The sequence below is a fragment of the Harpia harpyja genome, chromosome 4 (genome assembly GCF_026419915.1).
Source record: "Harpia harpyja isolate bHarHar1 chromosome 4, bHarHar1 primary haplotype, whole genome shotgun sequence".
Lineage (NCBI taxonomy): Eukaryota > Metazoa > Chordata > Aves > Accipitriformes > Accipitridae > Harpia > Harpia harpyja.
In genome coordinates, this window is record NC_068943.1 from 68,022,493 (window position 1) to 68,050,355 (window position 27,863).

Below are 27,863 nucleotides of genomic sequence, written 5' to 3' on the forward strand. Positions count from 1 at the left end.
CTTGTTTTGGCTTTTCTTTTTCCAATCACAGCCAAAATGTGGATTTTAAGACTAAGGAATGAAAATATCTCATCTATACCCTTTTTCACCCACCCCTCCCCCCAAATCCATGAATGCCACTTTGGGTTCTGAGTGAGAAATGCAAAAGCTGGGTTCTTAAAGCATTCCTTACTTGGAAGAGTTGTTCCTTATGCTTGGCAGCCTACCCAAAACACTGGTAATCTGGTCTGGTCCATCTCCAGTATCATCCTGCTGAGTAAGGCATGAATCCCAGCATAAATTTATTGCTTAACAGAGGAGCACAGAGGGTCTCCTCACAAATAGTATTTTGTTAAATTAACCTGATACTTGGATAAAACTCAGTGGAATTGTTTCATCTGAAAACAGAGGCCATACCTGTTTCCCAAAGATGTTTGATCCCATGGCCCTTTACTTGGAAGCTGTTCAGCTTAGACTATTTCCTCTCACCTGCTGTTGCAAGCTGCCACCCCCATGGCTCCGTTTTGATGGAAAAGCCTCCTCTAATCCCTGAGGAGCATGCAACAGGAAAGGAATATAAACGTGAATTCTCTCAGCCTCCGACTCAGCTCCCCTCCTCTCTCTCTCACAGACCGGATGCAGTAATGATTCTTTTATTTTAATGCAGCACTACCCATTGCTGCCTAGTGGACTCTCTGAGAGGAGGCGCCATTTGGATCTCCTCCAATGCAGCACCTGTATTGTTAGGGCTGACCTTTTTGTTCCCATCCCTTGATATTTCCCAGGCTCTCTCCTGCCTTATATGTTTTCTTTTTAGTGGGTTGTTACTCGCCTTGTTGCATGCCTCCTTGTTCCCATCCTAGGCCTTTTCTGACCAAACAGCCAGGTGCTGCTTGAAGCAGGGATGTTGCAGACAGCAGCTTGGGTACAGGCTGTGCGATTTCCTTAATCTTACAGCTCAAGTACATGCCATTGCCAGCGCTGCAGAAGAGCTGTGTCCTACAGGCCGTTACCCATGACTATGTAAATACAATGTGCTGTTGCGACCAGCCAAGCGAGGAGATGCTGTGGGAGGCCAGCAGCTCCTACAGAGCTGGCAGATGCTTTATCTGCAGGAGTGTATTCATGGATGAGGAGGGAGAACGAACAAGGGGCAGAGACACAGACTTTGTCATCTTTGTATCCCTATAAATTGGTAGGCTACCTGCATGATTTTTTTGGTCTTCATGAAAGATCAGGGCCAACTGAAGTATACTCTTTGCTTTCCAGTTTCTGAGCTTAGATGGATTTTCAAACTTCTCTCTCTTGCTGCCACTGCTGAAAATGTGCTTTAACGCACAAAAGCAATCCTGTGTTTTGTTAAGTAATCGTATCTCCTGACTTTGGACTTCAAGAAACACAGTGACTATTACAGACTAGCGATAAAACACGAGAAGCGCCGATGCCCATCGCGACAAGAAACAGTGACTCACTCCCCGTTCCCCGGGCTGGAGGCAGGGGCAGCGGGGGACTCGGTGAGCCCGTGCCGCGCAGCCCTCCCCCAGACTCCTCTCCTTCCCCCAAGCCGGACACCTTCCCGGAGCCATCGGCCGGCTCGGGAAACGCCGTCGCCCGCTGGGCGCCGCTGGGCCCCCGGCGCGGCCGGAGGCAGGGGCAGGTGCGGGCGCGGCGGCGGGGCTCGACCCGGCGGCCATGTTGCGGTGGGCAGGGCGGCGGGGGGGTGCGGGTCTCCCGGCCAGGAGTTTTGGGTGGGGAGCCCGGAGCGGAGGCGACGCAAGGAATCCCGGTGGCGGCTCGGCTGTGCCTGGCGGGGTTACCGAGGCGGCGCCGCTCCCGCCCACCGGCACCTGTTGCCCGATGGTTCGCGGGCGGCCCTGCCCGCCTCTCACCCCGCGGGAGCTGGGGGCGGCTGCAGGCTCCGGACCCGGGTCCCCCCTGCACCTCGGGGGAGGGGAGTGGCGTCGAAGCGAGGCCGGTGGGGGTGCCCGGCGGCTAGGCGAGACCGGCCCCACGCTCGGGGGAGGGAGGGGGGCGGGGAGCGGCGGGTAATGGCCGGCGGCATTGAATCACCGCGGCGGCCCCACCTGCGTACTTAACGGCCGCCGGGCGGCCAGCGCGGCACTCGTGGGGCGTGCTGCCGCCGTGGCTGGGAGCGGCTCCTTCCTCCTCCTCCTCCTCACAGGGCGTTCGACGTTCGGCTGAGGCGAGGCAGCCGCTGCATGAACGTTTCTCTTGGGAGTCGGAGAAGCACCCGCAGCCCTCAAAATGCCGAAGCCGGTAAGTAGGGCATGGGGGGAGGGAGACAGGCGCTCTGCGGGGCCGTACCGGGGCCGCCCGAGCCTGGGCGCCTGACGGGGCGGTCACCTCCCGGTGCTGCGCCGTGGGCTTTTGCCGGGGGTCCTGCCGCCCCCGCGCTGGAAGGGCAGCGTCTAGGTCCCCGCCGCGCCCGTGGGCCGAGCGCACCGTAGCGGGACGGGGCTTTGCCGCAGAAGTTCTCCGAGGAGGGAGCGGCGGGCACCCCCCGCTCCACGCAGGCGCCCCAGGACCAAATAAGCGGCTACTTCAAACAGGAGGAAAAACTAGAGCGGCTCGCTTTAGACGTTGCGTGGGCCCTCCGGAGCGGCGCTGGAGCCGTGGCGGGCCGGCGGCCCCTCGGGTGGGGAGGGGAAGGAGGCGGGAGCGGGGGAAGGAGCCTCGGGAGCCGTGCTTGAGAGGCCAAACGGTGGATTTCTCTGTCGTCATGTTCTTGACACCACCACCTCCCCACCGCTGCCCCCCTCCCCCCCCGGTATTCTAGTGGGTTTTTCGCTTGTTTTGTTTTAAAGTCTGGTACTACCGTGCCAGTTAGAAACGATAATTCCCTTGAGGAACCAACTGCCTAATGCAAAGCTTTGAGCAGTCATTGGAGCAGACGCACTTTTGAACTCTGAAGAGCATAATCGGAACAGATTGTTGTTGCTATCTATTTTCAACAGAGGCAATAGTTCTTAAAATGCAGTGCAGTGAAGGACTTGTGTGTTAGCTACACCCTGTGAAATGGGAGTAAACAAGCTTATCTTTATGGTAATAAGCAATTGATGTTTTACCACTGTAACATTAAAGTTGGTTTACTTTTTTTTTTTAAAAAAAGGAGTGCTTAGGTTAACTTACACTGCAGTTTCTGTAAACCTACCAAAAAAAAAAAAGTGCTCAATCCTTTTAAGAACTGCTAAATCTTCCATCTCCCTGGGTGTCTTTTATCAGTAGGAGGTGATATATTACTGCATATGAAACTGTATACTGAAAGAACCCTTCTGCAACTGGGGGAGCAAATACATAATTTACAAAGCATGGATATAAAAGGTTGTGTGTGAATAATCTCTCATTGCCTTATTACCCATTTGCTAATTACAGAGTGCTTTCTTGAAATTTCCTGGTCAGAATAATCTGAAATCCTGCTTTAGGACTAAGTCGTACTGGAAGCCATGGATAGGTGTGGAAAAACTCTTTAATCTCTTAAAAAAAAAAAAACAACCAAAAACCAACAAAAAACAGCTGTGTTCATCCTTTTACTTGGCATGGCTATACTCATATTGCCTCATAGATGGTGATTTTTGTTTCTTGGCTGACTAGCCAGTGAATAACAAAGGTGGATGGTGTAAACCACCTTTCACTGGGGAAGGACAGTTGTACTCTAATGATTTCTGAGACGTGACCTACTGGCTGGGATTTATGGACAAGACCCTGTGTCAATAGTTTGTACAATATAAGCACCTTTTTTTGTTTTTAATCTGCTGATCAGTAGGGCTAACTGCCACCTTACTGTAAACCGAAAAGAGGAATTTTGCAGAGGTTATTTTAATAAAACACACTGTTTGGTCTGACTGCCTCAGACTGCGACTGGATTTGGATCCTTCCCAAACCAGCTCATTTGGTCTTAATACAGATAAATAGGATTCCTGTCAGTTTGCAGGGAGCAGGGAGAGAGGATGTAAAGCTGTTGCTCCAGAGGCAGAATGGTGCTCGGGATGAACGTGACAACAGCCTTTGGCATGTGTGAGGAATGATGGCATGAACCCTTGGGATGCACAGGGAAGCAGTTTTAGTTTCTGATGTGTATTTGACATGGGTACTAAATATTTATTACCTGCACTTGTTTGCATGTGTCTTGTCTGCATGGCATAAGTAAATATGATGTTGCTTGGCAGACGTCATGCTGCTGTGCGTGAAGGTTGACACACTAGTCATCAGTTGTTTACAAGTAAAGGTTAAGATGACAGAAAGCAAAATTTTGGCAACACCCACCCACCCCCCAAACCACTAAGTTAAACCTTTATATGAAACTTCTGTTTTAACAAGAATTATGCATGCATGCACAAAGCTTACAGATCATGTTTGTAATTTATTCGTTCACAGTAAACAAACAGTAAGTCCATTAACACTAGAATGTTAGTGATTTTGTATTTTAATTGAGTACCAAAGTGAAGTGCTAGAAAGCCAACTGTTTTCCACATTCTGCGGTACCGTTTAATCACAGTTAGTTGGATCTGATGCACGTTTACAGTGCTCAAAATAAATTTTAGTAACAGTCCAGAAAATAATTCTGATATATTTGTTAATATAGGCAAGTGTTAATTTATAATTTAACACAGACATTCTGCCATGTGTAACAGTTACAAAGTAACGAGATTGCTCTGAGGTAAGCTATAAATATATAACTTGTACCCAGTTCATAAGGGTTTATGGCTGGGAGTTCATCAACAGTTCAGATACACAATTTCTACCTAGTCTGTACAGAGGTTCATTAGGCTTCACAGGTGGTGAATTATTATGTAAGGAAATGCAAGACATGTCATCTTGTCCAAATCTTGCTGTGTTATCTGGAAACAAGTGAAATGCTAAATAAACGTATTTGTTCAGCCTTGCATCTTTTCATTACTGCAGCGTCTGTGTGCTCTCTGTGTTTTTCCTAAATGCATGTTACTAGTTTATTTCTGTTTGACTCATTGAATAGATGGTGTTTTAGTTGAATTATATCCTTTTGCAAAACAAACCAATCTAATAAATTGTGGCTAGAACAGCATGGCTGCAGGCTAATGAACATTACTTACTGACGGAGAAGGAAACGTGATCTCTGGTCTACAGACCTGTTAATTTGATCTGGCCTGTTACTTTATCGAAGGTGGGGTTTTTTTATTGCCTCTTGGGGAAAAAACTTAAAGCTTCACAAGAAGTGAAGTCAGCTTTGCAGTGGAGCATTTGATATAGTGTCACACAAGAGCTTTTAATACTTGTGTGCATGTATATAAAACTGTAAAGAGACGACAGCAGTAAATGCAGTCTAACAGCTTCTGGTGCTAAAGAGAAAATACAAGCAAATAATATCCAGAGGCACTATTTTTTAATACCTTTACTAATGGCCTGTGGTCAGAAAGCTGAGCATACTAATGAAATCTGCTAATGCCTTGCTGTTGAGGGGGAGGTATTATTGATGCAGAGGGCCATCATATAAAAGGGATTGAAGGACTGGGTAATAAGGTCCCATTGCAATACTTAAACTTGCAGGGGTGGGGAAAGAAGGTCCCTCACTATATAGGATAGAAGGATATGGATTAATCAGTGGTAGTATGACTGTCTTGTCCATGTCATCTGCAATCCATAGGGTTTCTCTAATGGAAAGCATTAATAGAGGGTGCTAGTGAGATCTTTCCTTGAATATAGGTTGCACTTACCTGTGTCCAGGGGAGACAAATTCAAAGCAGAACCTAGAGAAGGGTTTTGGGATGACTAGAAGTAGAAAGCCACCTCACGATAAGAGTGCTTGGCTAGTTTAGCCTGGTAGAATTAAACAAGTTACCTCTTCCTTAACCTGTATAAAATGTAAGGGGTTTAAATTACAAAGAGGAGGAATAACTGCTTTAAGCAGAACTTGTGGTTTAAGAGGCTTTTAAATATTAGAGCAGTTAAGATTAGAGCAGTTAAGTGTGCGTGGTGGGGTTGGTTTGTGGGTGGGTGGTTGGTGTCCCCCCCCCCACCGTTGGTCTTATTAGGAGACTGTTCCAAGACCTAACATTCCTTAAGATAATGTTTGACAAGGACACAATTTAATGCTGCTGCCTGTAGGAGTGGGGAACTGGAACTGATGACTCAAAAGGTTTTTCCCAGCCCTGTGTTGTTAATAATGTGCTGGTGTATGCTAGGCCTTAAGTGGTTAGACAAGTCCTCCATACCTGTTTGATGTTGAATATACATGAATTCTGAAAAACGAACTTGAAGACAGCATGCAAGTCTTCTGCTAAACCTTTAGCTGCCTGTGAACAGATCGTGGCATTAAAAATTCAACAAGTTTATGATAAGCCAGCCCAAAGAGTTGTAAGTGTAGTGACAGGAATTTATTCTAAATGCAAATAATTAATAATAAGCGTTCCCAGATCTTCCCAATTTATTTTTGAGTGTGTATCTTCTAACTACACATAGCAGTTTCATCTCTGAGTTCTTCACAGCAGATTGCTATAACTGGACTGAAATAAAAATATTTTTTCATATCCTTAAGTGCTTATGATTAATTAAAATACTCTTAGCTTATGGATAGCTATAGATTTAGTTGGGAATAAAATCTTACCCTTTCGTTATAAGCGCCAATTGCAGTACATCAGATGATATGGTCTATGGTGTACTTGATACCAGGAGGTGTATACTCTCGTGCAAAATGGAAACGTAAGGAAGCTTCCATTTGCCAAACGTGAGAACTCCCACTCATAGCTGCAAAAGGAAGGTGGAGGTTTCTATTAATAGTAAGTTTAGGGAGTAGTTCACAGATGACTAAAGTTCTAAGAGAATGAGCTCACAATTGTGCCAAAAACCTGAATTACTCCATGAGCTGAGTAAGCATTTCTGAGGGCAGTTTGTTCTGGGATGTTAGCTGCTGCAGAGAAATCAAGGGTGTTAACAACGGTTGTGTTAGTCACTACTTAAAGAATTTCTTAGCCTAGTTAAAGGGCAGAGGCGGGGAGATAAGCCTTCCTGTTCTTCTCTCCGCCTCCGCCCACATGAATGTCTTCCTCTGTCCACGAAAAAAAGCTGCAGTGTGTCAGGGCTTTTAGAGAATAAGACTTACTGATGACCACTGAAGATTCCCGCATCACTGTCATTCTTGTTTGGCACTCTGTGTCCAAAGAGCTTTATGCGCACTGTAAATCCCATAATCACTCAATTGACCTTGAAGGACGGCAGTGCTGCCCAAGATCACTGAACCATGCTGCATGCTGTGTTAAGTAATGTATTTTAGCTGTGTTGTGTGCTTGCTTTGAAGCCTGGTTTCAGCATTAGATAACATTTAGCCTGTGAGCTGGGAAGTACAGCTCTTTGCAGAAGCAACTGAAGTCTCTGGGCTTTTACTGAGCAGTGTATGGGATCCTTTCCCCTAGGAAAGGGAGAAAATTGTTGCTATTTGAGGCTGGAAACAAGGCGTAGCTCAGTATAACAGCTAACCATATCGCCTCCATGTTGCTCCTCTGTTCAGATCCAGATTTTGTTTCTCTTTCTAATTGCTACTTTGTAGTGGGGAAAAATCACCTGCCTTCTCTGCATCTGCTGTCATCTTTGAGAGACCATGAGTAGCAACCATGTGCTCAGCTGGGACTGATAAGCACCTGATATTATCAGCTGTCAATTAAAATAAAAATCCTGAGTCTAAGAATTAAAATGCAGAACTCTCATCTTCTAATTGAGTCAGCAAGAGAAACTGTTGCTTGATGACCAAGGACTTGTATTTGGCTAGCTATTGTGTAGGCTCAATGGAAGAGGTGCTGGCACCCCTACACAAGGTCTGTAACCTTCTGCTAGCTTTGAGAAGGGAGTATGGAATTGCCCTGTTTGAGAGAGGGTTATTGTGCACTTGCTTGTCCCTCCCACTTTCATGAGCAAGTGCACTAGCTAGTGTGTAAAACTTGGAGGCATCACTATTGCCATCTCTTCCTCCTTGATTTTGCATGCAAATGTCCATGTTTGCTGTGGTTGTTTTAACCTCAGTGTGGAACATGTGTGAGAAAGGCTCCTCTGGGGATGCGAGTGGGTGGACATCCAGTTGATGGGTCTTGAGCAGGCTTATGAAATGGGTCTAGAGCTGCTCAGTTCTGCTAAGAGATCACCATTCTGCAGATGCATAGAGCAGATCTGTGAGCTGCCTGCTACCTGAAGAAGTAGAGATTAAAGAATCTCACATTTGTATTGGGGTACCTGAATTTAGCCTGTGTAGCCCAGCAGAGGACTTCAAAGTCTGTACTGTAGGATCTGGGCTTCAGAGCTCTTTGTGGGAGCTAAAGTTATTCTTTAACATCTAGCTGAATACACTTTAATTGTGAAAGCTTAGTTTGCTTAACTTTTTGTTTTTGTAGAGATAAGTGATTATAGAAAGTTCCTGGTACACAAAGTATGTGGGGTGGATTTGCATAATTGATACTCTGATACTTGGTTGTCATGACCCAGGCTGGACAGACCAGGGAGGGGTCATGGTTTAAAAACTGATACAGCTGTGCAGGCAAACTTTTGAAAGTTACCCTGCATCCACAGTGTTCTGTGTACACTTTGGGAATCACTGGTGCATGTTTGCTTGCCATCACACTTCTGTAGTGAAGGGCTTGTGAAGAGTTTCATCTTGGAAGCCCTCAAGCTGTTTTAGGGGTCAGGAAGGGGTATTTTGCCAATCCTTCCAATCACTTTTCCTGTACAATCTATAACTTCTCAAGAGCAATCTCTTTGTGCTTAGGTGACGTTACAGGACTTGCGATGACCTGCCTTTATCTGGGAGCAAATAGTACCTGTTGCATACTGTTTGAAGTACCTTGTTGGGAAGTGTAAGCATTGTAGTGTATTGGACGTAGATCAGGTTATCAAGCTATCAGAGGTGATCGCATCACCTAATCCCACTCATAAATTTCACAAATGCCATGTGGTACGTTCCACCAAAGTCCATGAGGTAAAATGAAAGAGTCTGATTATAGAACAAGTAAAACAGAAGGGTGGGGTATTGAATCAGTAAATCCCTCTGATAAATGGATTCGTATCTAGAATGCAGAATGACCATACATCATTACTGGGCCTTGTGCGACTTGTTACACTGCTATTTCTCCTTAAGCAAATGGAGTTCATGTTCATTCTGCGCTTTGACTTCTATAAGAACATGGCTGGCCTTGCTATGTCAGGCAGAAAGCCCCTGTAGCCTAATAGTATACCTCTGATGTTGGCCAAAAGCTGATGCCTGAGGAAGAGTATTTCAAAGATATGCACCATTGCTGTCCTCTGAGCTACTGAGGTATTGGAGGCTGAAAGTTCCTATATAATGAGTTACTAAATGGATTTCTGTGAACTTGTCCAGTCTTCCCTCGAAACCATGTGAACTCCAGCATCCACAGTATGCTTTAACAAAGGCTGTCCTAGATAACCTTCACATTGTTTGGAAAGTTATCTACAAAACTCCTTGCTACAGCACTACTTGAAAAAAATTTTTCTTGTTTAGTGTTGATGCCCTGTAGTTATTCTATTGGTAGAGCAATGAACATGTGATCCTTGTCCACCCTGTTCACGTAACTCATGAATTTACATGCTCTTACATCCTAGCCTCAGTTAATTTTCTTCCAAACTGAGAAGCCTTAACTAGTTTAGTTGATCCTTGCATGGAAATTACTCCATGTCTTTGAACATGCTTGAGCTTCTTCCAGTTCAGATCTGATGAAAATACTGCTTTGCATCCTGTAATGTCTCCATCTGGAAAGAGTACAGTCGTTAAGGATGTTTCTCCAATAGTTGGTTCTTGGTCCCCTTAAACCTGCTGGGCATAATCCTGTGAGAGAGTAAGTCACAGGCTCTCCTTGTGTTCACACAGCCTGCCTTGCTCCAATATAATGTGCCTCTCTTCCACCTCAGAAGAACAATCGTTGTACCTTGTGCTAGTACTGTTCATACAGGGTCTACTGAAAGTGTTGAGAGCTGTGTGCTGACAGGCTGTGTTGCCTGTTCTCCAGGTGAGTATCTGTCAGACTTTGGACTCTTTGGAATGGCTCTGGGTTTTCCATGCACATTGCTCTCTGGAATTTATGCCTCTGCATAAGCATTGGAATAAAAGGCACCCGTATTGGTGCTCATATTCAGGGGAAGCTCTGAGGCTGTTATAGCTTTTATTTCGATTATTCACGCCTTCAGACCCTGCCACTGTTTGTTGTGACTTGGTACTGTGGAGTTCAGCTTTTGCATAGATTGTTGTGTGCCCGTCATTTCCAAATGAAAAAGCCAAGCAGAAATATGAAATGGTGTTTGTGTTCTGGATCAAGCCTAGAAGACACTCAGTTATTTTCTGTTTTCCCTTGCAGGGATTGCAGAAGGATCATATCACTTTATGTAGCTGACTCGCATAAATACTGGTGATGTTAAATTGTTTAAAAGACTCTGAAATGATAAAACTTCAGATCTTAAACCTCTAGATTATTTGCACTTGGCCTATGCTGATGTTTCTGATGAAAGACCACAAAAGATGATGTGATTCGTTCTGGACTCTGAGTGACTTCTTCAGATAAAGCTTATTTGAGGATTGGTGGTGGGGCTTTCTTTAAACTTCATGTGTAAAATCTTAGTCTCGCAACTTCATTATGTTTAATTAGATGCAACAGCTGTCATGATAAAACAGTCTGTGTACGAAGAAGTTTGAATCAGTGGCCTGTAGCTTCACTCTGTATTTATCCTCTAGGTACAAAGGACCTATGGTTGCTGCAGTCTGTGCTCCTAAATCCATCCTAACATCTGTTGAGGGCAAATGGCTCATCCAAGCAGTGCTGCTGTGCTAAGCTTGCTGTCACTGGCTGTGCATTCCTTCTTTAACAAACAGACTGCTGCTTGTGCACAGATATTCCGACAATGCTAATAGAGTATTATACAGTGTCAGAAAGTCTTTAAAGTGAATGTTAATGTGTTTCAACAGAACACCATAAACTCTCCTGCTGCTTGCTAATGTTGTCTGTGTTCAACTAAACCATTCCTACATCCCTCACAGAAAGTGAGAGCAAGTATTTTGCATGAAAAACGTCTGGGCTCCCCAAGTGTACGGGGCTTTGTTTAAGGGCAATATCCCGGGGCCTTTCAGGCTTAAATGGCATTGCTTTATGTCTTGCTAGATCATAGAGCTGTCCCTAGGTAATTTTACATTTTTAAAAAAATTGAATTTTAAAATTCTATGGTGGCCTCCATTTTTCAACTTCTTCCTAAGGCGAGACAGAACGATGTAGTTTGCTTGTTAGGAAAGAGTTGGGGGAAACTTTGGTGGGTGGAGAAAGATTCTTCTCTGGGAAGAGTACTTACTTGGTTTTACTGTTTCACTGAGCATCTAATGTTAACTGTACAGAGCTGACCAGAGGTGGAGAACGCTGGAAGTCTGGCTGAGGCCTAGGCATTTGGGAATCAGGGCTGTCAGAGAAGCAGTGTCACGTGTGCTTGCCATACCTGCATGAAATCTTCATGATCATCTGGCGTGCAGAGTGTTATTGCTTGACCTAAGATAAAGAACTGAATTACAGCCATGACTGCTTCTCAGCTTTTCACACAGATGCCTGCTATGGAGTTGTTATATGCTGACAGAACATATATCAGGCTTTGGTTTAGAAAACTGAGATAGGCGTGTAATTTACTATGGCATCTTCTTCTGCATATCTAAACTAAAAAAATTTGAATTTACATTCTAGTATTATCTTCATGTTTAATTATAAAGAAGGTTTCATGGTATCTCACAAAGAAGAGTCAAGTGACCTGGCTGCAAAACCAAACTCAATGGCTTGGCTTTCCTGTGATCTGTTTGTGTATGCTGGCAGGGAGGGGGAAGTTTGTTCTGAAAATTCAACCTGCTTTGCTAAAACTGGAATTTCTGGATGACTCCCCAGATCTGAGTATTCAAGGTTTTCCTGCCCACATAAGTCCCCGTCCCCCCCCCCCCGCCCCGCTTTGTCCAAAAGAGTCTGGCTTTAAGATTTCACTTCAAAATTATTCTTGGCTTTACCTCAAAGCACTTTTTCTCTCTTCACAAAAACTTCCATGTAAGTTGTTATAAGGCTTTTTCACCTTACATGACAGCAGCAAATACCTGGGCTCCTATTGCCATGAGTAAACTTAAGAAATTTCAGTTAAGTATAGCTGATATAGTTATTGCTCCTTAAATGCTGAGGATTACTACCAAAAAAAATACAGTTGTACAAGCTGTTGCATTGAAGTTGACTAGTATTTAAGGCTAACGGCCATGCTGGACAATTTTAAGGTAACTGCTAGCTTCTGGATTATATATACAACTGTATTTACCCTCAGTGGTATTTCCTCCTCTTCTGGGAAAGGTGAGCAAGGTTTTAAGGAACAAAGACCACCCTGCTCAACTCTAGTTTTACCTGTTGCAAATGCAGCAGTACCCAACTCTGCTTCACAGACTTGGAGGAATTCCAGTGAAATGTGACTTAATGTTCCCATTTCTTTGCAATGAGGAAGCAACGTTTAACACAATGAAATTTGAAATGGAACATGTCCTTCGGTTCCCTGTCGGGTCTTTTTGATTTAACATGGTATGCTGAGAAACTGGGTCGGTTAAATGGGTGCAGTGAGCTTGCCTTGTCAGTCAAGTGGATGCCAATGAGGCTGTCCCCATTCATGGCTTGTTAACTGATGAGGCTGTTTTCTCCCTTGTCAGCAGACTGTGTGCTCAGCAGTGTGAAAGGGAACAGTCAGGACTATTCTGCTGTGCTGCCACTGCTCTCTCTGAAATGCCAGGTGTTGGGCAGGTAGTGCAGAAAGGATTCTGGCAGGGGAGGAGCATGTGGATCCTACTGAAAGGCTTTCTTCAGTGTTGTGCTGTACATCTCTTTCCTACTCTCATAGGAATCAGATTCTCTTTCCCATAGAAGAGAAATTGCAGGCTTGTTATTTGCCTTCTCATTTTAGCTTCTTGGAGATCCTTTAAATCATAAAAATGTAGCACTGGGGAAGACTTGAACCTATGTTGTCTGAAGGCTGCATGGAAGTGCTTATATAGTATCCCAGTATCTTACCGCTCTAGCAATTATTGTTTCTTTTCCTGTTCCCCATCCTGCAAAATCAGAGGGCTTTTTGGTGTTTTTCTCCTTGTGGGTTTAAAAGTTGCTGTCCACTCTATAAACAGTTAATGTTTCAGGCAACTCGCATTTGGAAGAGATCAGTGCCATGCTAACAAATCAAGTCCAGTTTGAAACACCCCCCCATCCCCCCACCCCCAAACCCTGCAATCAACCCCAAAACACCTGACCTGCAGATTAGTGCAGACTTTCCTTGATTAACTTGCTCCCTTCCAAAAGAAGTGTTCAAATTTAGGTGACAGCATTCCAACTGGCAAGTCATCAGGCAAGCAGAACAGAATAGTCACCTTCTGTAATGCTTCCAGTGACACTCAAGAATGTAATTTTTCCTTCTATGCAATAGCATCACACCAGGAAATGTGGTGTTTTTCTGGGGATTATAATAGACTATATCCTTGTCTACAGTACTGTTGTAGCCCATTGTTTGCAAGCCTGTAATTTGTTCATCTCTTCATCTGCCTCATGTCCATTCTCACCTCTCCAAGTGTAACACCTGTAACTATTTCTCAGACCTACCAAGATCTTTGAATTCCAGCCCTGTCCTCCTAAAGAGTTTCTTTTTTGTTCTTGACTGAGTGCTGTCTGTGAACTTGTAAGTGCACTCTGTCTTCCAGGGACCGTGAGAATACTTAGCTGTGTTTTCTTACTCCTTCCACCCCACCACACTGTCATCCCACTTTCAAGACCTTGGCCTGCCATGAAGAGGTCAGAATGTGTCCCTACAGTAGTTCCAGCAAGATGAAGGTGCTGACCCTAACTAGGAGGGAAGTTGTGTTTTGGCAGTCCTGCAGCAGCAAATAGAATTGATCATTTGCTTTGATATTTATGACGTTGTCTCCTGCTTTTGACAGAAGCTATGGAGAATTTAGGTGCACAACTTGTCCTTTGGTTGTAATTTCACATGGCTCGGGTTTGTTGTATGTCTAGTCTATGTCATATGGGACCACATCAAATATGTTACTACATGAGGTTTGATCCCTCAGGCAGGGTGTTCTCTCAGAGAAGAAACAGAACTGGCTCTAAGTGCTGTGTTCTTGACACATTGGTATTCATAAGTACTAAAGAATAATATAATAGAACTAATATCTCTCCAGTTGCTTTGGTTATTCATGCTACTTACCTTCCCAGACTTGTCCTCTCCTTTCCACAGTCTCTGAACCATTAGCTGTTGACTTAAGTAACTTGTGGAGGACAGAGAAATGCAGCCACTGAAGTGTTAGCAGGTCAGCTCTGAGCTCTGGAGCTTCTAGGATTTTTTTTCCCTAATCAAAGTTAAAAAATTTCCCAAAATAGTTTCCAGGAGCTGGGACTGCAGTTACTCCATCAGTTAGCATAATATTTTTCTTTATTGTTGGGCCTGGAACTAACAAACACTAGTGCATGGAAGGTGGAAGAATAGAGAGCAGTTTCAGTGCCCTTCTGATGCTGCTATGTGAAATTGCTTTTCCTGTTACCAGATACCTAATCACTACACGTGTCTACAAACAGGTCTGGGTGCTAAGGTTGAAATGAGCTTACTTCGTCCATGCAGATGCATTGCAACTCAGGGCAAAAAGCTTGTCTGTTATTTATTACAAGTACAATAGTAGTTACTGCTTGTGTGGTGGAAGAGTAGACATGCAGAAGAGAGGATGCAAATTTAATACTACTGCTTTCTTAATAGTATTCTTAATACCACTGCTTTTGCTTATTTGTTGTTAAGACTGCCATATTCCTTCAGCACAAGCATGTCCATGTGCTATACTGTCAGTTTGCATATGTGCAAGAAACCTTAACAGGCCTTCATGCTGTTTTTCACACTATGTGCTGTGCAGGTACAGCACTTCAAAACCCCTTATCTCCTCTGTGCTATGCAGTTGATCTGCTTACATGTAATAGCTACTTCCCTGGGATTTCCAGACATCCAGTGACTGAAGAAAGAAGGCATGCCTGTCTAGGTTTCTCCACTATGATACTGGTAATTGCCACCACTTGGAAAGATACTTCACTAGCATTTGTACTCATAAACCTGCTATTTAAGAGACTCTGGTCTTTATCCCTCCTTGGAAAGAGGAAGAAAACATTCCTGAGCATTGTCTGAGGCATTTAGAGCTGCATAATGATATGCAACATGTTAAGTACTGGTTTGTCTTGTGTACGGGTAAGAGTTGGTATTTACTGCCCTTTATCTTAGGTATTCACTGGAAATAAATTGTATGGTATTTTAAATTACTTGCACAACTTCATGGTGTCACTGAACTATTTTATTATGCAAGTGAACTTAAGGGGTATTAGATTTCATGCGTCAGGATGCAAAATATCCATGATGGCTTACTGTGTGTGAGTGCTGTGGGTTTTTCTCCTGTTCTGCCTTTTCCCCTTCAGTGTAGGATGTTTTGTGGTGGAGCTGCAGTACCAGGAGGGGGATGGTTAACTTCAAAGATACCATGCTGCCTGCAACCAGAGACGGATTCTACACCAACAGGCTGTAGATCAAGAGTCAGACTTCAGAAAAAAACTTACCTGTGCATGCATAGTGTCCAACACACCTGGAAACGGGGCATTTATGCTAGGAAGAGATTGAAGAGGCAATGTCATCTTGGGTTCCCATCCTAGGTCTTGGATCTTACACAGAGAAGATGTTGCCACTCAGCCGGTTGGCAACGTGTTGCCTCCTTAAGAGACAATGTTTTCTGAATGTTTTTCAAATGGCACTTTAATTTTCCAAGTTAGATACTGTATGGTGCGTGGTCTCTGAAAGGCTGCAGTGTCCCATAGATTGATCTACTGACTTAGCATTAGAAGAGATGTTGTCTTAACAAAAAACCAAAAGCAAGTAAGAACAAGTGCATGACTTGAGGGCATTGCTAAAGGAGGGAAGATCCCATTCTAAGTACTGTAACTTCTAGTACAAGAACTTTCCACAGTGTTATGATTATTTAAACTATATTCTGCAGTTCTCTCCAGTTTGATCTTTCATCTTACTTCCACTCTCTTGTCCCAGCTGGAAATGTAGGTAATGTGTTACAGTCCACCCTGAACAATCTGAGGTCATGGAATTCGTGTTCAGTCATTTGGTGTAGTAATTTTTTCTGTTTCTGTTGTCTTTTACGATTCAGGGAGGTTTTTTTCTGTTTAACGGAAATGGCATTGCCTTTTCAAAAGCATGTTTTTTCCCCTCTGGATCAAATTAGTTAGGAATTTTATGCATCCTAAGATGGGGAAGAGGAAAACCTTGTAATGTTTTCATACACCCAAGCAAACCTTCTAAGGTGCTATTTGTCGTTCATTTTAAGTATGTTGCTCTTCGACATAAAAATATAATCATGAAGTGTTATGGCATTGGCCTATTGAGAAGGAAGTTAAAACTTACTGTCTAGGGTTTTTAGCATGCTATGTGCGTTTAAACACCCTTATTTCATGTATAACAGCCATGTGCTCTTCTCCACCCTCCACTCACCTGTGTTCTGAAACAATTAAGACCTGCTTTCCTTTTGGTTATGCCTTCAATTTTGTCCTGGGGTACTGCCAGGGTTTGGTAGGGATCTTACAAATGACCTGCCTTGCCTACACAGGGTAAGCAGGACTTGTGAAAATTGTCTTAACTGTGTCTTGCTCTTTTTGTTGCTGATAGAACTTAGTCTGAGTTACTCTGTTTTCCTCCCCAACAATATCTTGAATTGGTTAGCACCTTGGGTTTTGATTTGATCGTCTTGGCACCATGGGGAGTTTCATGTGGTCTGAGCTGAATGCCAAACTGATCGCCTCTCAGCCTAACAGACGTCAAGATTTCTTCAGATGGTCTAAATCAGGGTTTCAAGTGGGTTAAGCTCCATTTGCCTGCTTCACTACCAGCTTCTCTGTGGCTATAAGCTTGTGTGGAGTGGTTGTAGGACATCTGTTTAGAACACTGTTAAAACCATTATGTTCTTCTTGAAATCAAGGCTCAGGTTTGGAGATGAGAAGCAAGAGGACTTAGTATGGCAGGAAGGAGACCCAAAGGATTTTCCCAGGCAGTCTTCAACTCATTGAAGTGACAACTGCTTGAGGCCCTGTCTCTTCTTGCTCTGCCTGTCATGTGGCTAGCAGCTTGTCTGAGGGCACAGCAGGGACACCAGGGAATTCCTCTTTAGCCTGCTGGTTGTTCAGCCCTTTAAGAACACAGAAATTAACCTTTACCACATCTCCCAAGTGTCCTTGAAAGCTTTTTGGATAACCAAGTAGTCATGTTCCTACACGCTTATGGCTTTAAATGATTGAAGTGGAAAGCAGATGACTTAAATTTTTGGTCTTAATACTAAAATAATTCTTAAAAGATGTAGCAGGTAGATGGCTTTAGCACTAAATAGCTCACTGTGTAGCTGATCCTTTAGGAAGGGGACTGTATCTGGAAGGGTCTTTTAGGGTTGGAGTAATACAGGGTATTTCCCTAGACTAGGGAGTTTACATTTTTTTACTAGCAAATAACCACTAAGGAGATAGAGTAAAAGACGAACATACTGGTACCAGCTGGAATTCTGTGCTCAGCCAACATCCTGCAAGTTTTCTGGTAAGGAGTGGGAAGCACAGCCTTTCAAGTTCTTTAGCTTGTAAAGTGATACTTTATACCCACTGAGGTGTTTTAGCCAGAAGTACAAATAACTTGCACAATACAAAACTGCGGATTACAAGCATATGTTTTCTTGAAGGGGGTAGAAAAGGATTAGAATATGATTAGGGATTTATTGTTGAGAGGGATTAAGCAACAAGAGCTTTTTAAGGTCACATCTTCCAATTGCAGCCTTGCTGTTGCTGAGAATTTGGGATCTGAACTTCCCCTCCCTTCCTACACTGGAAACACTGTTTGGGAAACCTTTGGTTCTTAAGGCACAGGAAGAAAGCCTTAAGCACACTTCCATGCTCCATTATGGATCCCAAATGCTACAGTTGGGAAAAGGAACTCTTAGAAAACCTTTCTTACTTGTTCTTTCTTGTTGCTTTTAGAGGAATATTTTTTTTTTTTTTTAAATCCTAATTTAAAGGACACTCCTTTAAAAATACAGCTTGAAAATGACAGGACACCTAAGCAGTCATCTTCTCTGGTTCAGTTCTGGGGTTTCATGACTTGGGAACTGTCTTCAGTCATCTTTCTATAGGAGTGTCCTCTGTCATCTGGGAGAGAGCAAGAGAAAGAAGCAATATAAAGGCTAAAAGACACTTGAGGCCTTCATGTCTCACTAAAAAATGAATGCAAAATTTTCTATTATATTTGTCTGAAACTAGCTGAGGCAGCTTGTTTTATTCACAGTTCTGTGTTAACCGTAACATTGTTTTACCTGACATTTATCCTAGAGCTTAAATATGCATAATTAAGTGGCTGGAAACTGCTGCAGTGTCAAGGCTTTGTAGTGAGTGATTCTATTCCTCTTCTGCCCCTTCCTCTTGTTTTTTCAAATGTGCGCCTCTCTGCTGGGCACCAGCTGTAGCAGGCTCTCCTGGTCTGTTAGCTCTGGATTTCAGTAATGTGACATGTATAAAATATGGGGAAATTGTCATGAAATCTTATCTGCCTGTAGCTTACCTGTTGTCTGGCCTTGCCTTGTGTCCACTTTCTCTTCTCTTTCCTTTAAGATACCAAGCTACAAATCTAACTTGTTAGTAGAACTATACTACATGATCATCCCAGTTTGGGGTTTTTATATTTGTTTTGGGGTTGTTGGGTTTTTTGAGACATAGTATAATATTGCAAGCAGTATAGTGTCCTGTAGTCAGAACAGTTGGAGATAATCCTTTCCTGATTTGCCATTTTGCAGGTCCTTATGCTATTCCCTGCAAGCTTAGTTGCTGCTTTTGCCTCTTTTTTAAAAGCTAATAGACTTTTTCTAGTCATTAAACACTCTTGCCTTCTGCATACAATAGTAACCTCTGTCTTGCAGTCTACTTCTGCCATTGCAGTAAATCTGGTTATGTTGTTTCTTCACTAACAGCAATAGCTTTGTGAACTCTTGCCTTGTAGTATTATTCAGTACCCATAACTGTTGTTTTTATGTGCGGAGTAGATTTTTATGAGGGAAAGAATGAACATTTATCAGGCTAATGCCGATTGCTTCGTAAGAATAATCTGCAGCCTTTTGCCTTTAAAACCTCAGATTAATTCCAGCTTTAATATAAATGGAAGTTAAATTATAAGTCTTAAATTTAATTTAGTCATTAGGGCCTTTCGTAATCCAAGGGATGGCCTGCAGGCAGCTATGCTGTGCATTCACAGGAGCTCTTATTCCAAGGGGGTTTAGGCCTGGAAATGGTCAACTCTGAAACACCCTCTCATTTAGCCAGAAGCTCAGTCCAATCCTGTGCTCAGTAGGAAAACCTGCAGAGCAATCTGGATAAGACAGCAAAGTCAGTGCCCCAATTAAGTTTGCTTGTGTGATAACACAAATCTAATTGGGGCCTAAGTGTGTATATTATAGAGGTTACAGTAGTGCATTAAAGCGTGGAGACTGTATTGTACACAAAGTTCTGTGTTAACACTGAGAAATAGCTTTCAATACATCTTACACAATGCTTTTTGTTTTTCTCCTTAGATCAATGTTCGAGTTGTTACTATGGATGCAGAGCTGGAGTTTGCCATCCAGCCAAACACTACAGGCAAACAGCTGTTTGACCAGGTCAGTGAAGGGTTGGTATGGGCTCTTGTTGTTTAAGCTTGGAGTACATTTCAGACTATAGTGTTATCTTAAGACTGGATTCCAAACCTGTCTGCCTTTCTTCTCTCCGCCTCCTAATCTGGTCTGAACTGAGATCTCTAAATTCCATCACAGTAAAAGAAAAAAGCAAAAATCCTTGCAGGTATGTTATGTTCCAGTGAAACCTGTCTTCCTAGCAGTGTTGGGTGATGAAGTGTCATAAGGGATCTAAAATGTCTAGACAGCATAGGTAGTGTGTAAAAATGCACCTCTTGCTTTGAAATAGAGCTTAGCTCTTATTTCTTAAATTCTGAAGTTGAAATGTTGTCCCTGTGCATAAAACTCTTCAGGTGGCTGGCGAAGGCATAGGCATAGCTGCATTCATTCAGAAGCTGGGTTGGAGGTAGCCACTTGCCACAAGTGTTCAAGTTTGCCAAACTACTGGAAAACCAGAAGAGTTTGTGATCTCCATGCAGCAACTATAGCAGCATGCCTTGTAAGAAGCCCCTGTGCAGCAGGGTGGAGCAGAGACTTGTCTAGCCTTCTTCTGGGGGTTCCCAGGGAAGTGAAGGGCATGAGTAGTCAAGATTCTCCTCCCTTACTGTTATTCTTCCTGCTACTGCATTAAAAATATACACGTCTGTTTGGAGATGGACCTACAAAGGTCAGATAAAGACAACTAAAATAAACGAAGAGCACTTTGTAAAACTTTGTTATTCTTTTCTTAAGTAGCTTGCTCTTATAAAAATCAAGCAAGGCCTAGATTTCAGCAGAAAAATGTAACTTGCTGTTCTGGAATTTAAAAAAAAAAAAGTTTGCTTCTAGCTAGTCCTGCTGGAACCCTGAAAACTAAGAATTGATCTATGTAGACTTCAGTTACACATACTAAGCTGTTTATGAAGTGTTACAGCAATTCCTCTGCACTTTTCCCCTTGTCCCCTCCTAGCCTTGATGGCAAAGGGTGGTTGAGCTTTAACTCAAGGAGGCAGAACTGGCTGAACAATGTCCATTCCTTCTAAGTTTTTTTGGTACAATTTCTCATTTCAGTGAGTTAGCTAGAACTTGCTAGGCCTTATGGCAACTGTGCAGTGAGAAGTACTTTTCCAAAACAACAAAAAAACCCCCCAAAACCCCCAAACACCACAAAAAGACAAAGAAAACATTTAGTGGGTTCTTGGAGGGAGTGAAAGGAAGAAACCAAATTATAATCACTGCAGAACTTCACAGGACCAAATAGAGTACTACAAATTGTGTTTAGCATTAAATCTAACTTTAATTCCTTTTGATTATTACTAATGCGGAATAAACATCAAGTATTCATTGACTGGAAATTTGGTGAAGTGCATATGAAACCTGAATTTTTATGGAACCAGCATCTGGTCTTTGACCTTCCATTCACTGCTGATCACCCTTGCATCAGGGTACCTTCCTCCCTCAGCCCTTTCCATGTTAACCCAAAACAGAGAACTCTGGCTTCATCTTTGAGGGTACAAAAATCCAAATGACTAAAAGCCAGGTTTTTAAAAGCAATGCCTTAGATCAGTCAGTGTAAGTATGTCCTGTGTTCCTTAGGACAAGGTTTCAATAAGGACTTTTTTTTCCCCATTTATTCACTAATGTTTACATCTGTTAAGAGCCAGAGTCATCTCTCTGGCAGAAGAGAAGCTACTTTCTTGACCTCCAGCACAGAAGCACAAAATCCTGAGAACATGGAAGAAGGCAGGATGCTTCAGATCCAAGATATTTCTAGCTTGCTGTCTAGGTAGTTCTGGATTTCTGAAGACTGCTTGCACTTGCAGCACTTACTGCACTACTGGGATAGACTATCACCTCGTGAAGATTTGCTCCTTACATTCTATGGCTCAGGTTTAAAACCTGTGATTGGAAATTCTTACCCATAGTCCATACCTTGTTAGGGTGCACTTCTGCATATCAAGAGAAGTGTGGCTTCTACCAAGGTAGAAGTGTGCAGCACAAAACTGGGGAAGGTGAAGACCGTATGTTTAGCTGCAACTGTTCTGACATCTTTTCACTTCTGCTGTGCAAGCCTTTTACTAGACCCTTATCTCAGATGGAGTTTACACTCAGATAAAGCCTGTGGAGGCAACAGGTTTTTGCAGGTATGGGGAGTGGCTCAAGTTGAACTGCAGAGCTGTGGGCGGAAAAGGGTGTTGAAGAAGCAGGCTATTTTTAAAAACCACAAAATGATTTCTTGGCCTGGCTGTCAGCTGGCAAAACTACTCTGGCAGTGCCCTTGTGCTTTAGGCTTTTCTAGCATAAGTGTATCCTGCACATAAGGTCGATTATAGCTCCCTTTTATAGAAAGGGGAGAATAGTGGAAACCTGTGAATATTGAATTCAGCTCTGCTCAAGTGAGACCTGTGCAGAGTTTGCTCCACAATGGTCTGAGGTGTCCTGAGAACCAATGCAGTGGGCTCTGCAGCTGGCTGGAGTACCTCCCAGGCAGTTGTGTGCCATCCTGGCCACAAGGAAATGGAGGATTTCAAATTCACATGGAGGAGAGTGTGCCACTGGCAGTTTCTGGGAGTCAATGCGTTTCTGGGTGGAATGGGCAGACTTAAGATTTGCTGCTTCATGCATTTGAGGAGGGCATGGAGATGTCTCCCATCTTGAATGTAATGCCTTGGTTCTTAGTTCTTCCTTGTTTTGCTGTGGAGGAAGTTTATAAAAAAATTCCCAGCATACAGTCTAAAACATTCATGTCTTTGTTCTTTGTATTGGAACTCAAATGGTCAAATTGTGAAGTTTAGGTTAATACTTTCTCCTTACTTGCCTTTAGGTTTTGGGAAGAACTTGAGGGGTCATACCTTCTGCAATATTTCTAACTTGATTTATAGAAAATGTATACTTTTTCTGTTGTAAGAGTCATTCAGAGATAATGACCTGATAACTGCTTGATTTATGCAACTCTCATTTTAACAAAGTTGCAACACACTTTTGCGCAACAGGAAGTACCAGGCTCAAGATACCCCTGCTTTTCTGCTAGATCGAGTAAAGCCCAGTTCTGACCCTTCTAAAAATACATCTATCTAGCTGTCAGAAAATTTGTCTGCTCTGTGGTGAAACAAGCCACTTTTGGGGTGGAGGGAAAAGGAATTTTAGTCAAGTAAAGGCTGAAGCATTTTCAGACCCCAGATCTTTTAAAAAATGTTGTGGGGTTTGGGGTTTTTTGTTTGTTGGGTTGTTTTTTTTTAACATAAACTCTAGTTAGTTATAAGTCGTTCCTTATGGCCCTGCTGAAGTAGTATATATATAAACCATAGTCTGAATACAGCCCACAGTGTCTAGCTATGAAGCTATCTCATTTCCTCAACTAGTAGGCACTGACCTCTTTATCCTTAAAAATTATATTTGCTTTGTGACATTTTTCATACTAGTAAGCAATTTGCTTGGTCTGCTTATATCATTAAACTTTATAGATTTACCTGTTATTCAACAATGTCACACAAACAGTAATTCTCAGAGTGCTAATCAGAATGGTGCATTTTTCCTTACAACCCCAGGAAGCTCTGGCTTCCAGGTACAGACTGCTGGCTTCTAGCTCATTGGTAAGAAAATTTAAGGGAAACTACAGCAAAAACTGATTAAGTATCCTAAAATCATTGTCTCAAGTCTGCTCTCCAGCCAGAGTGTCTTCAGCAATACTATAAATGGGAAGGGTGAAACAGATCCTTGGTTGAGATCTTAGACTTCTTGTAACACATGTAACTACACCCTCTCAAGTCTTGTCACACTGTCCTGACTTGCAAAGTGGTTTTAAAAAGCTCTTGCCTTCCAACTCAGTTCGGCTCCCTGTGGTGATGCCTACATGACTTTTTGAGGGTCTACTCTGCAAATACACATCTGGATTACTTCACTGATGTTATGTAGTGAATCTTTCCAGATCTCGTCTCTGTCTGGAGCACAGCTTTACAGGTAGATGAGCTGGCAGCAAACTACTGGGCTCTAAGAACAAGTGGTCAAGAGCAGGAGGAGGTCAGGACCTTGTTAGGCTATCTCCTGCACTGAGGAAAAGGAACATGTCCAAACAGGACTATTTTTACTAGTAAGTGTGCCATCCTGTCAATGGATGGTGTTTCTGGATCTTTCGTCTGGTTAGTATTTACAATATCTGAAATGAAATTTATCCTAATGTTGGGCCATCAATATATTTTGTCCTTCAAAACCAGCCTTTCTGTGAGTTTAAAAGAATGCCCTTGACTGAGAATACATGCAGCTTGTTTTAATTCTCAAAACTGCACAGGGAGCTTACTGCAGCAGCTGTGTGAAGCATCCCTCAGTTGCTTCCTCCAGCCAAATAATCTTTGGTGACTGGCAGACAAGATCACTTGAGACATTAGTACTGCTAACTAGTTGTAGTTAGTACTAACACCATTACAGACGATCTCACCATAAGCTTCAGAAAAGCTACAAGAAGTAACTCGTCTGCTTCACCAAGTACAGTTTTAAGAGGGGCCAGTAGATAGAAGCAAGCAGAAGCCCCACCTGCTGCCAGTGTACTAGTCTAGCAGTTGATGGCCTGTCACTTACCCTGTTTGTCTCTCCCGGTTTCCCCAGAATCATCTTGCCCTAGGAACTGGGTGGGACTGGCTGGGACAAGTAGCTTAGCCTGTGCCATTTCTGTCATCTACTATGGCAGCTGTATATCTTTGTCTACAGGATTGTGGTGGGTTGACCCTGGCTGGATGCCAGGTGCCCACCAAAGCCGCTCTATCACTCCCCCTTCTCAGCTGGACAGGGGGGAGAAAATATAACAAAAGGCTCGTGGGTCAAGATACGGACAGTTTAATAAAGTGAAAGCGAAGGTTGCGCGTGAAAGCAAAGAAAAACAAATGATGTTATTCTCTACTTCCCATCAGCAGGCGATGTCTAGCCACTTCCTGGGAAGCAGGGCTTCAGTACGCGTAGTGGTTGCTCCGGAAGACAAAAATGCCCCCCTTCTGTCTCCCTTTACTTAGCTTTTATATCCGAGCTGACGTCGTATGGTATGGAATATCTGTTTGGTTAGTTTAGGTCAGCTGTCCTGGTTATGTCCCCTCCAAAGATCTTGCCCTGCCCCAGCCTGCCATTGAGTTGGGCGAAAATGTTGGAAAGCCAGCCTTGAAGCTGTGCCAGCACTGCTCAGCAGTAGCCAAAACACTGGTATGTTATCAACACCTTTCTAGCTACTGATGCAGAGCACAGCGCTATGAGGGCTGCTATGGGGAGTATTAACTCCATCTCAGCCAGACCCAATACAAGGATGAAATTAAGAGACGCCAGATGAGTAGGTATAGGCTGTTGCCTGCACCTGCAGGTGATGCGGGACCTGCGAGGATACCTGGACCTCAAGTGAACTGTTACCTACAATAACTCTTTTTTTTTTTTTCTTTGACCTTTCTGTTGCAGGTGGTTAAAACCATAGGTTTGCGAGAAGTGTGGTACTTTGGTCTTCAGTATGTGGACAACAAAGGATTCCAGACTTGGCTGAAGCTTGATAAAAAGGTAACAGACTTCGGGCTAATTGCTGAACAAAGGTGAAAGCTTACGTGATTCCTGATGTGTTATTGGCTGCAACTTTATAAACCTTGTACCTGTTGTTGATTGTTCCCTAATTCTCATAACTCCAGGATTATTTTTAGAGGGAACTTTGTAACCTCTATGGGAATGGTTTGGGTGAGGCGTGGCATGGTGGAAGTTTGCCCTTTCTGTGTGAATTGTAGAAAGCTTTCTAGCATTGGTCGGATATACAGCAGCAACTTGATATTGTACTTTGGTGGGTAGAAGCAGCTCTTCTTGCTGTGACTGAAGGAACGTCTTGGCTAGTGATGGTTTTAGTCTCTGCTTGTGCAGGATCAGTTGTTGCACTAATCAGAAAGATAGGTCACTCCAAGGCTGGGCAGTTGTAACAGAACAGTGATGCCTCTGATGTGCTCTTGTTTGTGGACTTGCAGTTCTTATGAAGGTATGAACTGTTTTTCTTGATGGGGCAGTCAGACATACCTTTTTAATGTCAGGGGGCTGTTCTCCCTTTCTTCAACACATACAATACTGGATGGGTTTGCCATCTGATACGGCATGGTAAATCATTCTCCAGTGACCATGGCTTTGCAAACAGAATTTACTAGCTTAGTTGGAAGACATAATGCGTCTCCCCTGTGTTCTCATACCAGTAAGCAGCCAGAATTAAGGAATTCTAGTAATGAGTTGCCAGTCACCTCTTAAGGCAAATCCCTCAAATCTTTTTCTTCTGTGTGAAAGCAATTTATTCTGTTGTTTGCAACCTTGCTCAGTTGTGGTGTTACCTATGTCCTCAGGTTTCTGCTCAAGAAATCAGAAAGGAGAATCCCCTCCAGTTCAAATTCCGTGCCAAGTTCTTCCCAGAAGATGTGTCTGAAGAGCTGATCCAGGACATCACGCAGAAGCTCTTCTTCCTGCAGGTGAAGGAAGGGATCCTCAGCGATGAGATCTACTGTCCTCCTGAAACAGCAGTACTTCTTGGCTCCTATGCTGTGCAGGCCAAATTTGGAGATTACAACAAAGATGTGCACAAGCCTGGATACCTCAATTCAGAACGTCTGATCCCCCAAAGGTGAAGGAGTTGGTTGATGCAGTCTCCCTTTTTTTTTGGTGTTTTTTTGTTGTAGTTTTTTTTTTTTTTTAAAGTCAAGAATTTGCATTGGAGCTAAATACAAAGAGTTTCACTGAAAGCATGATTTATTTATTTTTTTAATTGAACTGTATGCATTCAGATTTTTTCCTTCTTTTAGTTCTATCTGTCATATTAGTGTATGTTTTTGTGTTCTCTCCTTGGGTTAGCTAGGGAGAGGAAGTATACTTTGAATTCAGCTTTTCTTTCCTAAACATTGCTGCCATGCTGGTAACTGGCAGTCTGAATGTCTTCTCTTCAAGAAGAAAAGAGCAGCATTCAGTCAAGAATGTGTCATCCTTGGAGAAGGTTGGGTTGTGTGTCCTTAATCCTAATGTACAGTCCTAAAAATCTTGTATCTGGAAAGCATGTCTTGAGGCTACATAGGCCATCCCCACACAGGATAAGTGTATGTTATCAGACAAATGCTTCTGTTCACGCTTTCTGAAGTCCTGATGATGCTCTGCAGCAGTGTCTAATTCCAGGAGTGACACCAACTTTTCCTTTGCTTTAACCCTCTGATGTCTACAGCGTGTATGTGATTCTTTTGCAGTGCTCTGCTTATGCCTCTCATGTCCCTGATCGGTGACCAGAAAGGCTTTGCGGAGGGTTTTTGTTCATTCTGAGTTGCTCTGCTTCACAGAGTACATCTTTGGGCTGGGTAGGATCTTCCTCTTGGTTTCAGTAAGGCTTCATGGGTGGGACTAATTTTTCAGTAAGGCTATAGCAAAGATCAGCATCAGTGGATACTGTAGAACATGAAGTCTAATCTTGCTAATACCTCTTTCCTTGTGTAGGGTGATGGACCAGCATAAACTCTCCAGAGAGCAATGGGAAGAACGGATCCAGGTGTGGCATGCTGAACACAGCGGCATGCTCAAGTAAGTGTTTGGTATTGGTCCTTAGGCTGGACACTTTGTTGCTGGTTGATGACCTTACCCTTGCAGTTCTACAACATGCTTTTGAAATAGACTCCAGGAGTCACCTGTGTGGGGGAACTCTTGGTGTATATTTTCTAGTCCAGCAATGAATCACATGGTAAAACTCAGTAGGATATTTGCACTGGTGCAAATTTGCACTTCTTCCTGAAGATCCTGGACCTAGGTCCAGCCATCAGTGATGGCTTTGAGTGGAAAAAAAGTAAAGGTGTATGTCTAACCTTATGTTCACTGAAGCATTTGCATTGGCAGATGCGGAAAGTTCAGATACTATACCTTTCCTACTGACTACCTTGAGACAAGGATGAATGCTGAGAGAGATGAATGTTGCTAATTTTCCATCTGGAAATACTAGGGCTTGGTAAATGGGAGTACTCTGTGTGTGTGTGCTCATAGGTGTAATACTGTAACTTCCAAAGTGAATCCCAGATGGTGAATGTTCAGTTTTAACTCCTCTGTTTGATGTGTCAGTTTAGGAAAAGTTACCTGTTTCTTCTGAGGGCTTTGTGCTTTCTGAGATAGTCATATAAATGAGAAG

At 43.1% G+C, this 27,863-nt stretch overlaps 1 protein-coding gene and 1 long non-coding RNA gene across 3 annotated transcripts in view; one reads left to right on the top strand and one right to left on the bottom strand.

Moving 5' to 3' along the window:
• The first annotated feature begins 2,108 nt into the window (after positions 1-2,108).
• The window catches only part of EZR (ezrin), a 38,404-nt gene continuing 12,649 nt past the window's right edge, over positions 2,109-27,863 (top strand). The window contains exons 1-5 of one of the 2 annotated variants that reach the window (XM_052784594.1): positions 2,109-2,256; positions 19,637-19,720; positions 25,148-25,243; positions 26,056-26,330; positions 27,185-27,268. In XM_052784594.1, the coding sequence (XP_052640554.1) occupies positions 2,245-2,256; positions 19,637-19,720; positions 25,148-25,243; positions 26,056-26,330; positions 27,185-27,268 (551 nt within the window). In that variant the 5' untranslated portion in view covers positions 2,109-2,244. Of the gene's footprint in view, positions 2,257-19,636; positions 19,721-25,147; positions 25,244-26,055; positions 26,331-27,184; positions 27,269-27,863 lie in introns of those variants that run through there. The other variant, XM_052784595.1, reaches the window with a different exon arrangement.
• On the bottom strand, positions 6,105-6,889 carry LOC128140579 (uncharacterized). The gene is made up of 3 exons (XR_008234781.1): positions 6,822-6,889; positions 6,581-6,720; positions 6,105-6,269 (listed from the first exon to the last, which is right to left on the bottom strand). It is a non-coding gene; the product is annotated as an uncharacterized LOC128140579 (long non-coding RNA).